Here is a 14,749-nt window from a genome sequence, read left to right as displayed (position 1 = left end):
TTGGTCCCCAGTCAGGCACATATGAGAGGCAACCGATTGACATGCTCTCTCACATCGATGTTTCTGTTCCTTTCTCCCTCCTTTCCTCTCTCTCTCTAAAAAAAATCAATCAATCAATCAATTGTTTTTAAAAAGTTTAAAAACCACTGCTAGGGCTAACTGGGTGATGGAGATATCAGGGAGTAATATTTTGTAAAGTACACGAGATCTGTCCAGAAAAAGTCCAACCACTATTAACATAATCAGAATAGTTTGTGCGATATGGATGTAACCTGGCAGCCAAGGAGAGTGGACAGGAATGCACATGCGTGAACAATGACAACTTCACTGTACTAGTCAGTGAGGGCAGTAAACACCATTGACTGAGCATGTGTACTGTGTGGATATCACATTCAAAATAACTGAGCAAGTAGAGCAGTGAATCTGAATCAATTTTTGTGTTAAGTTTGAACATTCCTCTGTGGAAACTATTCAGATGATTCAGAAGGCTGCAGCTATGGGTATCTGGTGATCAACAGCTTCATCCCAACAATGCACCTGCTCATGCATTACATCTTGTATAGTTTTTTGGCAAAAAATCAAACCATTCAAATGACTCAGGGCCCCCTACAGCCCAGATTTGGTGCCCTGAAACGTCTAGCTTTCCCCAAAACTAAAATCACCTTTGAAAGGCAAGAGATTTCAGACCATTGATGAGATTCAGGAAAATACAACGGGGCAGCTGATGGTGATTGGGAGAACTATGTGAGGTCCCAAGGTGCCTACTATGAAGGGGACTTTGCCCTATGTACAATGTTTCTTGTATCTTGTATTTTCTTCAATAAATGTCTCTATTTTTCATATTACATGGCTGGATACCTTCTGAACAGACCTCATATGTCCATCTAACCACTATACTGTATACCTAAACTAGTATAAAGTAATATTGAATGTAAACTGTCATTGAAAAAAATAAAAAACACAAAAATACTGTTGGGGTGATGCCCTTTGCTACAGCAGTGGTTCTCAACAGGAAGTATAAATTACCAGATACCCAAAACTCTCATCCAAATTACACACCCCAGTTCAGTCCAACTAGGGAGAGAAAGGACTGGAAAGATTCTTGTGTGTTTTGAGAAAGCACCTTCCCCCATCAAAGAGAATTGATTTGACAGGTTTAACACAACCAAGGATAAGAGGAGTTCTGAGAGTTTAGCACCTCTGTGAAATCAGGAGAAAATAAAGTCCACAGAACCAGAAAATGATATCCTTTGCCTTGCAGTGAAGGCTTTCCAGCTGCAGATTCTTCAAACATCCACAACTGTAACAAACATCGAAGGGTAACACTTCTTTCTACTGCATCTGCACTACGGCCATCTCTTCTTAAACACAACAGAACAATCAAGCTACTCCCCTGCACACAACACAGGAATATTCTAGATCTTCTAGGAAAACCCATTCGTGGCACACTACATCTTTTTCACTCAGACTAAATTCCTGTTGGTCAGTGGCAAGTAAGAAAATTAATATGTATCTTCTATTGGGGTAAAAAAAAAGTAACACTTAAAATATCTGGTTTCCTGAAAACTTCCTTGAAGAACGATGAGAATGATGAAAATGCTCCTTTAGAAAAACAGTACTACAAACAAAACAGAAACAGAAGCAGTCACACGGAACACACTGACAGCTGCCAGAGCGGGAGGGGTGAGGGGTGGACTCAGTGAAGGAAGGTGAAGGGACTGGCCAAAGAACATCCGTGCACAACCACGGGAGGGACGGCAATGGCAAGACTGCCTGAAAGGGGTCGGGGGCTGGGTGGAGGTAAGGAAAGGGAGAAAAGGCAAGGAAACTGTAACAGCATAAACAATAAAATACAATTTTCTTTAAAAAAAAAAAGATCGAATTCCAACTCAATGTTTTTGGAGAAGCTATAAAAAAGGCATTAAAATAAAGGGAACAAAGAAATATCTTCAAAACAAAGGAACAATGATAAATTGAGGGTGATCATGAGTGTCTGTGTAGCATAAAGAATGAAGGGACACCCCTGGCCAGTGTGGCTGAGGTGGTTAGAACATCATCCTGTAAACCAAAGGGCTGCAGGTTTGATTCCTGCCCAGGGCACATACTGTGTTGTGGGTTCAGGCCTCTGTTGGGGCACACAGTGCAAGAGGCAACCGATCGGTTTTTCTCTCACACATTGATGTTTCTCTCTGCCCACCTCTCTCCCACTTCCTCTCTCTCTAAAATCAACAGGCATGTCCTCAGGTGAGGATTAAAAAAAATAAGGAATGAGGGGACCAAAGAAAGGAGGAAACTTTCCAGGCAAACTTTAAATAGAAGTTATCTAGCTTGTTTGGAATTAATTATAATTCTTCTACGTTTGTGATCAGAAAGAGGGAGTGAAGCAAACAGAAAGTCCTGATACACATGTTAGCACTGCTGTGACTGTGCTGAACCCTGAATGATTCCCATCATCAGAAGTGCCACCCAGTGCCCATTATCACATGTAGACTAGAGGCATCACCATACACGACAATGAAGAGAGATACAGTTATCAACCCTACCCGGTAGGAACTCAGTATGAGTGTGCACTAAGGAAAATCTGTAGCACAGGAGGTAAGAAATGGAAGGAAATCAACCACAAAAGAAAAAATAAGCAATAAACCTTTATGTATCTAACATTCTAAAAGCTTCAACATTCGATTTTATTAAAACATATCCTGACTGGGCCAATCTTAATACATAGCTATAGAGTCTCAACTACTATTAAATTATTAAATGTTGCAACCATTTAAAAATCCAACTAAAAATACACATTTAAAAAATTAAACTTGAATTTTACTCATTTCAATTCATCTCTATACTCCAATAATACTAATTTGCTTTTTCTTTTTATTATTGTCTTTTTTAAAACAGATATTAAGATGTGTTTGTATATGAAAAGATATATGTAGTTTTACAGACACACGTACTCAATTTTTTTCATCGCCAACTCACATTTACTGAGTTACTTTCTTAAAAACAAGGCCACCACAGGCTGTGATTCCCTGCAGTTGCATGCATACTATGCAGCTGTGATCAGACACTGCCCCCTACGGACACTCACGTCTCCGAGCCCACAGAACCAACGGGCCGAAAGAATCCAGAGTGACCGCAGGGGTCAGCCCCATCCGAGCACCCCTGAAAAGGCCACTCTTGATCAACAAGCTCACACTCTAAGGCCCCCATTTTGACAATAAAAGCCATGTATCTTGACATGTACCAGTTGTTACTTTTCTTGGGTTTTTCTCAGAAAAAGCTCCACCTCCCTCCCTTCCTCCCTGTCTCTCTCGTGTGCATGTACACACAAAAGGGCGGACAGACACCGTCCAGGAGAAGACAAACCCTTCACTCCCAGGGAGCAGGAGAGTGAGAGTCGGACATCACTGGACATTTTATGCAGGTCAGAACGGTTGAAATTCTTTCTACAGATATGACTTTGTAATGAAATAAATTTTGAGAAACAGGATAAAAGTTTTAGAAGACAATATGAGAATCTTTATAATGTGAAGAATCATTATCATTCTTATAACCTTAGGATGTAAAGGGATTTCTTTAAAAAGAAAAAAAAGCAATTATCTTAAAAGTAAAGATTAATACGTTGCAAAGATTAATATATTAACTACAATAAAACTACGTAAGACCTTCTTCTATTTACCAAGATACAGCACACAGAAAGTGGAAAGAGAAGTTATTAACTGGGAGAAAGAATCTGCAACCCAGAAAACAAGAAGAATATCTTAAAGTGCTTATAAATTAATAAGAAAAAGGGAAACAACATAATAAAAAGTGGGTAAAAGTCTAGAACAGGCACGTTATCAAAAGAGGAAAACTGAATGGCTAAGCGAGAGGTACGTTGGGATTTATTTTGTGAGAATTCCTCGTTCTTCATATGCTACCTATTTTTGTTCAGGCATTACTTAAACAAAATTTTTAACATATATTTTCAAATTTAAAAAGCAACAGGGCCTATCTCTTTAAGGAGAGCAGGTACCTTTCACGTTGGGTCGAACGTAAGACAGCAGGTTGAGCACCCCTGGGTTCTCCAGCAGTGTCCTGGCTGCCTCCTCTAATCCCAGCTGCCGTGCTCTCTGGGCTTTGGTGCCTTTGCTCCCGGTTTTATATGGAGCTGACTAGAAAAAGAAAATGTCAGACAACATACCACACTGTTCAGTTTTAAAAAGCAAAAGTTAAAATGAGGACGCAAAATTAGAGGACATGGTGAGGATGCTAAAGACATCCTACATCAACCCTTTCATCCTCCACCGGAGACGAAATAGTACTGACTGGGTAATACTGGCTGCACAAAGATGGCTGCTCCTTATCTGACTCGTGACACTTTTATACATACTTAAAATTAGGTTTTTTGTTCGGATTCACTCATTTTAAGAACTCAGTGCCTGAACTGCAAGAACGATAAGGTCCTCTTGACTCAAACAAACTCTTCTAAAAGCTGTCAACACTCAATGCCTCCATTTCTTGATTCACATTCACTCCTCAGCCTGCCGTCTTCTGCCACCCCTTTCCATGCAGCTTGCTGAAGGTGCTATCTGGAAGGTCCACACTGGTCCCCTACTCACCGAATATACTTTTAGCTTCCTACCCTATCAAACCTCTCTGCTACATTTAATCACCAAACGATTGATTGTTACTGCCTTCTAAAACGCCCTTTCCTGGTCTTTCATGGCATCATCTGATTCTCCTCCTCCTTCACTCGTTCTTCCCATGTCTCCCCCTTAGGCTCTCCCTTCCTCCACCCATGTTTCAAAAGTGGGTGTCCCTCAATGGTCAACCCTGACCTGCCTACCCCACCAACTCTCCTTGAGTGAAATCTTCCATCCTCACAGTTTCAAAGACCAACGACATGCTGAAGACATTCACAACTAGGCCTTCAGCTCAGGACTCTCCCTGCAGCTTCACACTGCGATAACCTCATCTCCTTGTTCCCTACTTGACTGGGAATTCCTTGAAGACAAGGGCTACATATTACTCATTTTTTTTAAACCCAAATGCCTAGCACAAATACGCATATGATAGTGACTGAATAAAGAATAAATATTTTGTTGAATTAAATAATGATGGCTGACAGTTTAGCTTTTTATTTCCAGGTCTTCTTTAACTATAAACAGACCTAAATCATAATATAATCAGGGCTACATTAAAAGATAAAAAGTGCTCCTTACCACATGTTCCAGTTCTTCAAAACTTTTACAGTTCAGCAAGGCTCTTAACAAGCATTCAGACATCTTTCCCTCCTTCTTAATTTTCTGGATTGTACTACGAACCTTCTTTGCAACAGCCCTGAAAATAAAAACTTTTGTAATATACAAGACCTGCATGTCAAAACCTTCCCTTTGAAGCTATCTCCAACTTACAGAAAAGTTACAGGTAAAGTGAAAATAACATCCACGCCCCATCCCCACTCTGAACCATTTGAAAATAAGTTGCCATTACTTTCAAGTACTTTAATGTGCATTTCTTAATTTTATTTTAATCATTGTTCAAGTACAGTTTTCTGCCTTTTACTCCCATTCCAGCCCGCCCACCCATCCCTCTCCACTTCCCTCCCATTACCACCCCCCCACCTAGTTTTTGTCCATGTATCCTTTAAATTTGTTCCTGTAAACCCTTTCCATTCTCCCCTGAAATTCCCTCTTCTCTCCCCTCTGGTCACTGTCAGCCTGTCCTCTATTTCAGTGTCTTTGACTATATTTTGCTTGTTTCTTTGTTTTGTTGTTTAGGTTCCTGTTAAAGGTGAAATCACATGGTATTTGTCTTTCACTGCCTGGCTTATTTCGCTTAGCATAATGCTTTCCAGCTCCATCCAAGCTGTTGCAAAGGGTAGGAGCTCCTTCTTTCTTTCTGCTGCATAGAACTCCATTGTGTAAATGTACCATAGTTTTTTGATCCATTCATTTATTGATGGGCACCTAGGTTGCTTCCAGCACTTAGCTATTGTAAATTGTGCTGCTATGAACATTGGGGTGCAAAGGTTCTTTTGTACTGGTGTTTCAGGTTCTTAGGATATAGACCCAGCAGTGGAGTTGCTGGGTCAAAAGGCAGATCCATTTTTAGTTTTCTGAGGAAGTTCTATACTATTTTCCATAGTGGTTGTACTAGTCTGCAGTCCCACCAACAGTGCACTAGGGTCCCCTTTTCTCTACAACCTCTCCAACACTTGTTGTTTGTTGCTTTATTTATGATGGGTCATTCTGACCGGTATGAAGTGGTATCTCATTGTGGTTTTAATTTGCATCTCTCTGATAGCTAGCGATATTGAACTTTGTTTCATGTGTCTTTGGATCCTCTATATGTCCTCCTTGGAGAAGTGTCTGTTCAAGTCCTTTGCCCGTTTTTTAATTGGGTTGCTTGTCTTCTTAGAGTGGAGTCGTGTAAGTTCTTTATATATTTTGGAGATTAAACCTTTGTCTGAGGTATCATTGGCAAATGTTTTCCCATACAGTTGGTTCTCTTTTTATTTTGATGCTGTTTTCTTTAGCTGTGCAGAAGCTTTTTATTTTGATGAGGTCCCATTTGTTTATTTTTTCCTTTATGTCCCTTGCTCTAGGGGACATGTCAGTAAAAAAGTTTCTGGATGAAATATCTGAGATTTTCCTGCCTACATTCTCCTCTAGGACTTTAATGGTATCATAGTTTATATTTAAGTCTTTTATCCACCTTGAATTTATTTTTGTGTAAGGTGTTGGTGCTCTAGTTTCATTTTTTTGCATGTAGCTGTCCAATTCTCCCAACACCATTTGTTGAAGAGGCTCTTTTTACTCCATTTTATGTTGCTGCCCTCTTTGTCAAATATTAATTGACCATAGAGACCTGGGTTTATTTCTGGGCTCTCTGTTTTGTTAATGTGCATTTTCTAGAAATAAGAATCTTCTCATACATAATAAAACCATCAAAATCAATTCATTAATATTGATGTTACTATCATCTAATCCTCAGATTTCAGGCCTTATTTAAGTTTCACTAACTGTATCAATAATGTCCTTCATAGTGAATTCAGGTAAGAATCATGGGTTGCATGTGATTGCCATGTATCTATAGTGTTCTCCAAGCTGAAACAGTATTTCAGTCTCTCCTTCCCCTCAATGCCTTGATTTAGAAGGCTTGATCAGGCCAGTTATTTTGTAGAATGTCCCAAATTTGGGGCTTCCCTCATGTTCACTCACCCTTTAATTCAGATGATAAATCTTTAGCAAGAATATCACAGAAGTGATGTTCTCACTCTTCTTACTGCCTCCAATGTGACACACAGGTATCACAATGATTTATATTTGTTCCATTACTAATTAACTTTAATCATTTGACAAGGTAGTATCTGTGGGCCTCTCCATAATACAGGTATTCTATATTCCTTTTGAAATTAAGTATTTTGTGGTGAGGTACTTTATCCCATTCCTCAATAAGCTTTCAATGTATTCATTAATTTATTTATATCACTATGGACTCATAACTTTTTAATTTTTTAATGATTATAACCCATTGCTATCATTTGTTTTAATGCTTAAATTGTTCTCTATTTGGCTGGAAGTAAACTTCAAGCTAGATTCTGTGTCCTTTTGACACATCTCCATCATTCTTCAAGTACTCCCTTAGTCTCCGGACCAAGCTATTCCAGGCTCATCTTTTACTCTCCCGACCCATCCTGAAATCAGGAAAATGGAACTTAGGCACCAACTTACGGGTGACAGGTGTACTCATTGCTATTGGGTATCACTGCTCAGGATGCGTATACCTGGCACTCATAATTGGTTTCTAAATACAGTGGAACCTCAGTTCCAGAAGGCTACTTAAGAAGCGATTTGTTCAAAAACTGAATCATATGGTGACTGATCATACAGATATCAGCACAAAATGGTTGAGGTCTGGCGATACTAATTTTCTATTGCAGAGAAGCAGGATTTCATAGAGAAAAGCTGATCCCAGGGATCAATACACAGGAAGGAGCAAGAGCAAGGCACAGCTGTTCTACCACTTGATAATAATGTTTCACTGTGAATATGCAGTCCTATTGCTGCATTTAGTGCCTCTCATCCCATCTCATTACCTGCTCCTCATTAGGATCTGCCTAATGATGGCATTGCTAAAATGATGGGCAAAATCAGAGATGATGAATTATTAAAAAAGATGAAAAACTCAAATCTAATTATGGGGGAAAATCCAAAGGCAGATTGCAAATGAAAGGTGAAGGCTATGCAGCCCTGAGATTGCAGCCTGCAAGCTTTGTACAGCCCTGGCAGCCCAGGGCGGAGGCCTGCCAGTCATTCTGACAGAAGACCAGTTGTCCTACTGGCTTCCACGGAAGGGAAAGGAGGTGCCTCTTTAGAGAAAATACAAAAAAATGTTTCCTACTATCCAAAATCATGCTATGTAATTTACTTTTTTAATAGTAACCCCTCAGTAGGAAATATATCTCACCTTGTAACGCAGTGTGTGTGTGTGTGGATGTGAGAATATGGGTGTGTGTCTGTGTGTATGTGTAGTGAAACCAACTGAGTAGGTCATTACCACTTAAAAAAATGAAAGAGAAAGTATAAGAGTGCAGTTTATAAAGATAATATTGTTTCATAAAAATGTTTCAATGATATATACGCATAAACATGTTAATATTTACATAGTTACATACATATATAAACATATTTATTAAACAATATTTACCTTTAACATAAAACTTATATTTTTCTAGGCTCTATTTCATTTTTTAAACAGTAATGACCTACTCATTTATGGGTAACAATTAACAGATTGCAAGCCAATGCTCTAGATATAGAAAATGCTAAGCTTAAGAAATAAGAGACTTTATCTCCTTACTATAAAGAAATCCCTGATATAAAAAGATCTTCTAAACCCCAGTTAATGTCCCCAGTTACTTTAAGAAGCATTCCTCTACTAATATAAGAATGGAACTCTCTTGCAGAAGTGTTCTTTTAATAGAAAAAGAACATAATAATAATCATCATAGTAATAATCCCATATGTACAACCAAATATTGTTAGGATATTTTAAATTTTTTTAATAAACTACCCTTGCTTGTTTGTGACACTGCACAATTTCAGATTCCAAAACCCTCAGATTTTCTTCATTACCTTGCATTCAACCAAACAGAAAGCTTACTACAGAAATTGCAAAACTGGCCTCCCAGATGTCATCCATAGTTGATTTTGTCGGGCTTCAAAGTTTTGTACATAGAAACCCATACTACCAGGTTCTTCTCAGAAACAGAAAGAGCTGTAAAACTGGGTAGAAAACACTATGTACCAGCGATCTGCTGGAGAAGAGTAGAGGCCAACTCTCCCTCTTAGACAGGACTTGTGATCTCCAGTTCTTATGCCTTGCTATTTATTATACTAGCCTGAACCTGGAAGACTTAAATCTGAGACCGTTTGGTTAGCTAGCCATTTATACTTCTGAGTGGGTAACTGATTTTGCTCTCAAAAAATACATAACTCTCCACATGGTGGAAAAGTTGGTGAGCTTCATGGTCCCCTAAAATCACAGGAGGCTTTATTAGGCTTGTAAAAATAACTCAATACTTTTAGAATGGCTTAATGGTAGTATTACATCCAATTTTAATCAGATTCTTTTTGTAGACTTGAAGAACACACACATTAACAACGTGGCACCTGGCATGTAGGACAAATGCAATAAATTCATGAATGATGAAGAGTGTTTTCATAACTTTACTGAATAATACAGAGCTTACAGTCTTTCTAGTTTCTATATGTGTATTTCAGAGTTACTACAATAAATTCAAAGGCATAACTTTTTAAAGTATATTTTCCATTCCATAACTGTACACAACTTACAATCCCCTAATATAAAATGACCATCCGCTTAAAAAAATAGAAAAATAAAATATACCTATTTCCTGCCAACCTCTCTACTGCCAAAGAACTTTCCATTTAGCATCTTTATAGTGTTTAGAGGGCAGTTTTACACAAGCTGTTGAAGATTTAGACCAAACTGTATTTTTCTGAGTTTCCTGCTGGCAGTCCTAATTTTGTCACACTAACTCATTTCTATGAGAGAAGATGACACTCAAACTCTTAGGCACACACTTGCAGTGTGAACCACCTTCCTGATACATGTCCAAGCTATGCATAAACACACCAGCAGAGGGATCCCTACACCTCTACATAAGTAAAATAGAGCTGGCTTCCTCTGTCAGAATAAGACTATACTCAGACAACAATAATTCAACAAAACAGCCCTGGCCAGTGTTGCTCAGTGGGTTGGGCATTGTCCCACAAAGTGAAGAGTCACCAGTTTGACTCCCAGTCAGGGCACATGGCTGGGTTGTGGAATGGGTCCCCAGATTGGGGCATGCAAGAGGCAGACAACAGATGTTTCTCTCCCTCTCTTTCTCCTTCCCTTCCCCTCTCTCTGAAAGTAAATAAAATCTTTAAAAATTTTTTTCAAACAACCGAAACATGAAACTGTTGAAATATATTGTCATGCACTTCCTCGAGGTTGCTCCTCATTGGTTCACCTGCTCTCCTCCCCCTGACACTGGGCTCATCTCTTCCCACATTTCTTACCGTAGCTCCTCTAGAGTTTGTTGCACTTCTCTCAAGTAATCAGCATCAAGGTTATTAATGAGCTCTTTTCGATAACGTACAATGAAGGGAATCGTGTTATCATCATTAAAGAGACGAATGATGTTGGCACAAACCCAAGGTTCAATATTGGTTCTCTCAGACAAAACCTGTAAATTCAGTATAGTGAGTGATTTAAAATCCCAAAAGTTAAACATCTATATTGCAACGTATAGTTTAAAATACAACATCAAATTATATTCTCCAGTCACTTAGAAACTACTTGCTGTGGTTAAAAAATATAATTTAAACCTATATAAAAAATATATATAAACTGACAATCATAAAATAGTTATTTCACTAATTCAATAAAATCCAATTAAACCACTCTATCGTTTATATTCTACAGGGCTCAGTGAGATATGCACTTGTTATTGTTATCTCTCAGACTAACCACAAAGATCAAGGATTGGTAACTCACTTTATCGGCATAGTGACAAGAAAAGCCACTTTCAACCACTGCTAGTGAGAAAGTATAATGGTTTAACCTCTGAAGAAGGCAATTTGACAACATCTATCAATATTTACAATACACAAACACTTCGATGGCAAATTTATCCTGATACATTTAATCCTCTGGAGGAGGAAATATCTATAGCGATTTTTTTGGAAGAATTGTTTTCAGCAGAGTAAGTCTGACAAAACCTAAGGGTGTAAAGGGAAACTGGTAAATAAATTATGATGGGCCCACAGAGTAGAATACCAGGCAACTACTCGTATATGAACTGATACAGAGTGATTAACAAGAATGGGAAAGATGCCTTACTTTGAGGAAAGAGAACTGGTTGGATGAGAGTTAAGATACAAAGGTCTGTATCTTTTGAATTTTGTATCACATACATATAGTACATGTGCTATGTACATGTACTATATAGTGTATGTTACTACATATATGCAGTACATATAGTACTACATATTTGTAACTATTAATTCTTTTTTAAAAAGTCTATGAGTTTTAGCAAAATGTACATGTAAGCAGAAAAGCTGAGAGAAGTCAGTCTGGAGAAGAAAATAAAATGAAATATACTTTCAGTAACTCTTCCCAAAACCTAAGCAGATTTTTCAAAGTAAAGCACAAAAAGCATTAAGTTTTATTAGTATTTCAATCTTGATGTGCAAGATCTGCCAAAAATGGAAGGAAAAAAACCCAAATTATTAAAAGATTATCATAATCAACTGGTTAACAAAACAAGATAATGCATAAAATAGACTGAATTTCAAACCTAAAGATGAAATAAGCGGCTGATCTCCAGAGACCAACAGGGACACTCTCGCTCCTCTGGGCATCTGAAAGCACAGATGAAGGCTGCACATACCTGAACAATGTCCCAGCTCATTTCCATCTCCTCTGTCGTATCGCTGGCATTTGCCAGGGTCCTCTCAGGCTGCCCCTGGGATGTTTCGGTCTTCATCGTCTTTAACGGGGGCTGACCAAAAGCACAGTCATCTTCGTCCTCCTCCTTCTTGCAGGCCCCTGCCCACAGGGTGCTTGTGGATGGTGCCTCTGTGCTGTGACTCTCACTCCTGACGCTGCTGGCTTCGTTGGTTTCTTCAACTTTCAGCTTTTTGGTCTTTGGTGCTGAAGGTGATTGAGCTGAATTTTTCCGTTTTGTCTTTGCTGTTTTCAGAGTCTGCACAGTAACTGATTTATTTTTTCTGTCTTCCAAAGCATCATCAGTCACAGCCACAGAACTATTCTATCAAACCACAATGAAAACATTGAGCATGAGAAGATAAAAACGAATTGCCATGGAATATTACTCATCAATAAAACGGAACAAATTATTCACACAATAACCTGGAAGAATCTCAAGGATATTATTGCATGGGGGAAAAGCCTATCTCAAAAACATTCCTGAACTATATAAAATTCCTGAACAAACTAGTGGTTGCCAGAACTCAGAAACTGGGGGCAGGGAGGCCTAAGGGGGAGGGAGGCTGGGAGGGAGCTGGGTATGGCTGTAAAAGGGCAACACTAGGTGCTTGCGGTGACAGATACACAAATCTACACATGTGATAAAACTTCACAGAACTAAAGATACACATACACATAAATGCATACAAATAAAACTGGGGAAATCTAAATGAGATGGGTGGATTTTATCACATCAATATTCCTGTTGGGATTATTTTACTGGATTTTGCAAGATGTTACCACTGGGGGACATTGGATAAAGGGCATGAAATATCTCTCTATATATTTTTTATAACTGCACATGAAGTTATCTACAAATAAAGTTTAATTTTAAAAAATGACTAAGGGGCTCTGGCCAGGTGGCTTAATTGGTTGGAGCATCACCCCGTACACCTAAGGCTGTGGGTTCTATCCCCAGTTAGGGCATGTGCAGGAGGCAGCCAATCAATGTTTCTCTCTTTCTTTCTCTGTCTCTCTGTCTCTCTCCCCCCTCCCCCCGCCTCTCTCCACTCCCCTCCACCCCCCAACTCTCTCTCTCTCTGTCTCTCAAATCAATGAGCAAGTCCTCGGGTGAGGATTTTAAAAATAACTAACTAAAGGATAGGTCTACACATGCCAGAGAAACCAAGATTTAAAACTTGCAATCAAGCCCTGGCCAGGTGGCTCAGTTGGTTGGAATGTCGTCCCATACACCCAAGGGTTCAATCTCCAGTTGGGGACCACACCGGAGGCAGCCGATCAATGATCAACAATATTCCAATGTTGCCCTCCCTTCCCTCGTTCCCTCTCTCTCTCCTTCCGCCACCTCCCTCCCTTCCTTCTTCTCCCTCTAAAATTAATAAACATATCATCACGTGAGGATTAAAGGGCAGAATAGGCAAAAAACCTTATTTTAAAAAATAAATAAATAAAACAAAACTTGCCATCAGAAATCAATCATTTAAAAAGAGAAGAAAAACACGCACTGATCAAGCCCAACAGGCTACACTTTCTACCAAGCTACGCAGAAGGACACGGGACAGAGGAGAGCATGACCGCAGAGCAGTGTCAGGCATCTTTCTTTAACAGAAGTTTGGGAAGCACTTCCCACGTGTCCAGAGGCCACTGGATATACCCCCCCTCACCCCCCGCCATACACACCCAAGTGACACCTCAGGCGGGAAGGAATGAGACCTGGCACTCGTCTGGGCACTAAACAAGACACAGACCCTGCCCATGCGCCATTCACAACTCCACAAGCTAGCTTGTCTCTGCTTACCTAAGCGATGCAGATGGCACAAACCGCAACAGAAGGGCAACTCCCAAACTAAATTCAGTTAAAATTCAATTTTCTCTCATATCGAATACTTTTTCAAAATTACTGATGACTGGAAACACTGGGAACGTCTACAGTAAATAGCGCCCCAACCTAATGCCCACCCACTACCACCTGAACCTGGAAATGATATACACTCAACAGACCTCCGAGGATTACATTGTCAGCTGAAACATAATGGGTAAGAGCAGAGAAATAGACATAGAATGACTCCATCAGAGGTGGTAATAACCTGATCAAATGAATTGACTTTGTTAAAGAATGTGTCAATCACACAGAGGGCTGTCAGCCACAGAGGAGCAACAAACTGTAAAAAGCAAATACAATCCGCATTCTTCTAAGTAAGGTGCAAGGAAGAGGAGAGCTGAGAGGCAGATTCCGGGTGTTTTGGTCCCAGTGGAAGACAAGCCTCCTGCGAGATGGACAGAGACTCCTCAGATTCACGCGACAGAAACGTTCAACTATGACTGGGACGGCCACAGCACCCGGACCACAGCAGGCATGTGATACACCCAAGTGAATGGGTTTGTCTGACTCTCCCACTCTGAGTCCATGGTCATCAGGTAAGCTTCTGACCCCTATTTAACTCCCTACTTCCTTCAGCCTCTACGGAGAGACAGTGCTAGTCATAAGAATTGCAAGTTCTTATGATTAGATCAAAGTATTATTAAACCAACACTGGTTTTATACATCACTGTTAGGAGCCTCACCGATGTAAAAACGCCCATGAGAAATGTATCAGTTCCTGAAATGCTGACAAAATCATGTTCCTGACTTAGAAACCCAATTCTATCGCTTACTATCTATGGTCCATGGGCAAGTTGCTTAATGTCTCCTGCCTCGGCTTTCTCATCTCCAAAATCAGGGCAATAATAGCACCTGCCTCAAGGG

The 14,749-nt window shown here is 39.6% G+C and overlaps 1 protein-coding gene across 3 annotated transcripts in view; it reads right to left on the bottom strand.

Moving 5' to 3' along the window:
* Positions 1 to 14,749, bottom strand: part of SRBD1 (S1 RNA binding domain 1) — a 184,197-nt gene that overhangs the window by 155,938 nt on the left and 13,510 nt on the right. For all 3 annotated transcript variants that reach the window (XM_045828690.1, XM_045828692.1, XM_045828691.1), the window contains exons 4-7: positions 11,945 to 12,325; positions 10,572 to 10,738; positions 5,202 to 5,319; positions 4,013 to 4,151 (exon numbers count right to left, since the gene is read on the bottom strand). In XM_045828690.1, coding sequence (XP_045684646.1) covers positions 4,013 to 4,151; positions 5,202 to 5,319; positions 10,572 to 10,738; positions 11,945 to 12,325 — 805 coding nt within the window. The remainder of the gene's footprint in view (positions 1 to 4,012; positions 4,152 to 5,201; positions 5,320 to 10,571; positions 10,739 to 11,944; positions 12,326 to 14,749) is intronic.

Source organism: Phyllostomus hastatus, unplaced genomic scaffold (genome assembly GCF_019186645.2).
Source record: "Phyllostomus hastatus isolate PE091 unplaced genomic scaffold, TTU_PhHast_1.1 phas_scaffold_78, whole genome shotgun sequence".
Taxonomy (NCBI): domain Eukaryota; kingdom Metazoa; phylum Chordata; class Mammalia; order Chiroptera; family Phyllostomidae; genus Phyllostomus; species Phyllostomus hastatus.
The sequence above is the reverse complement of the archived record's forward strand: the minus strand, read 5'-3'. Positions and strand labels throughout refer to the sequence as shown.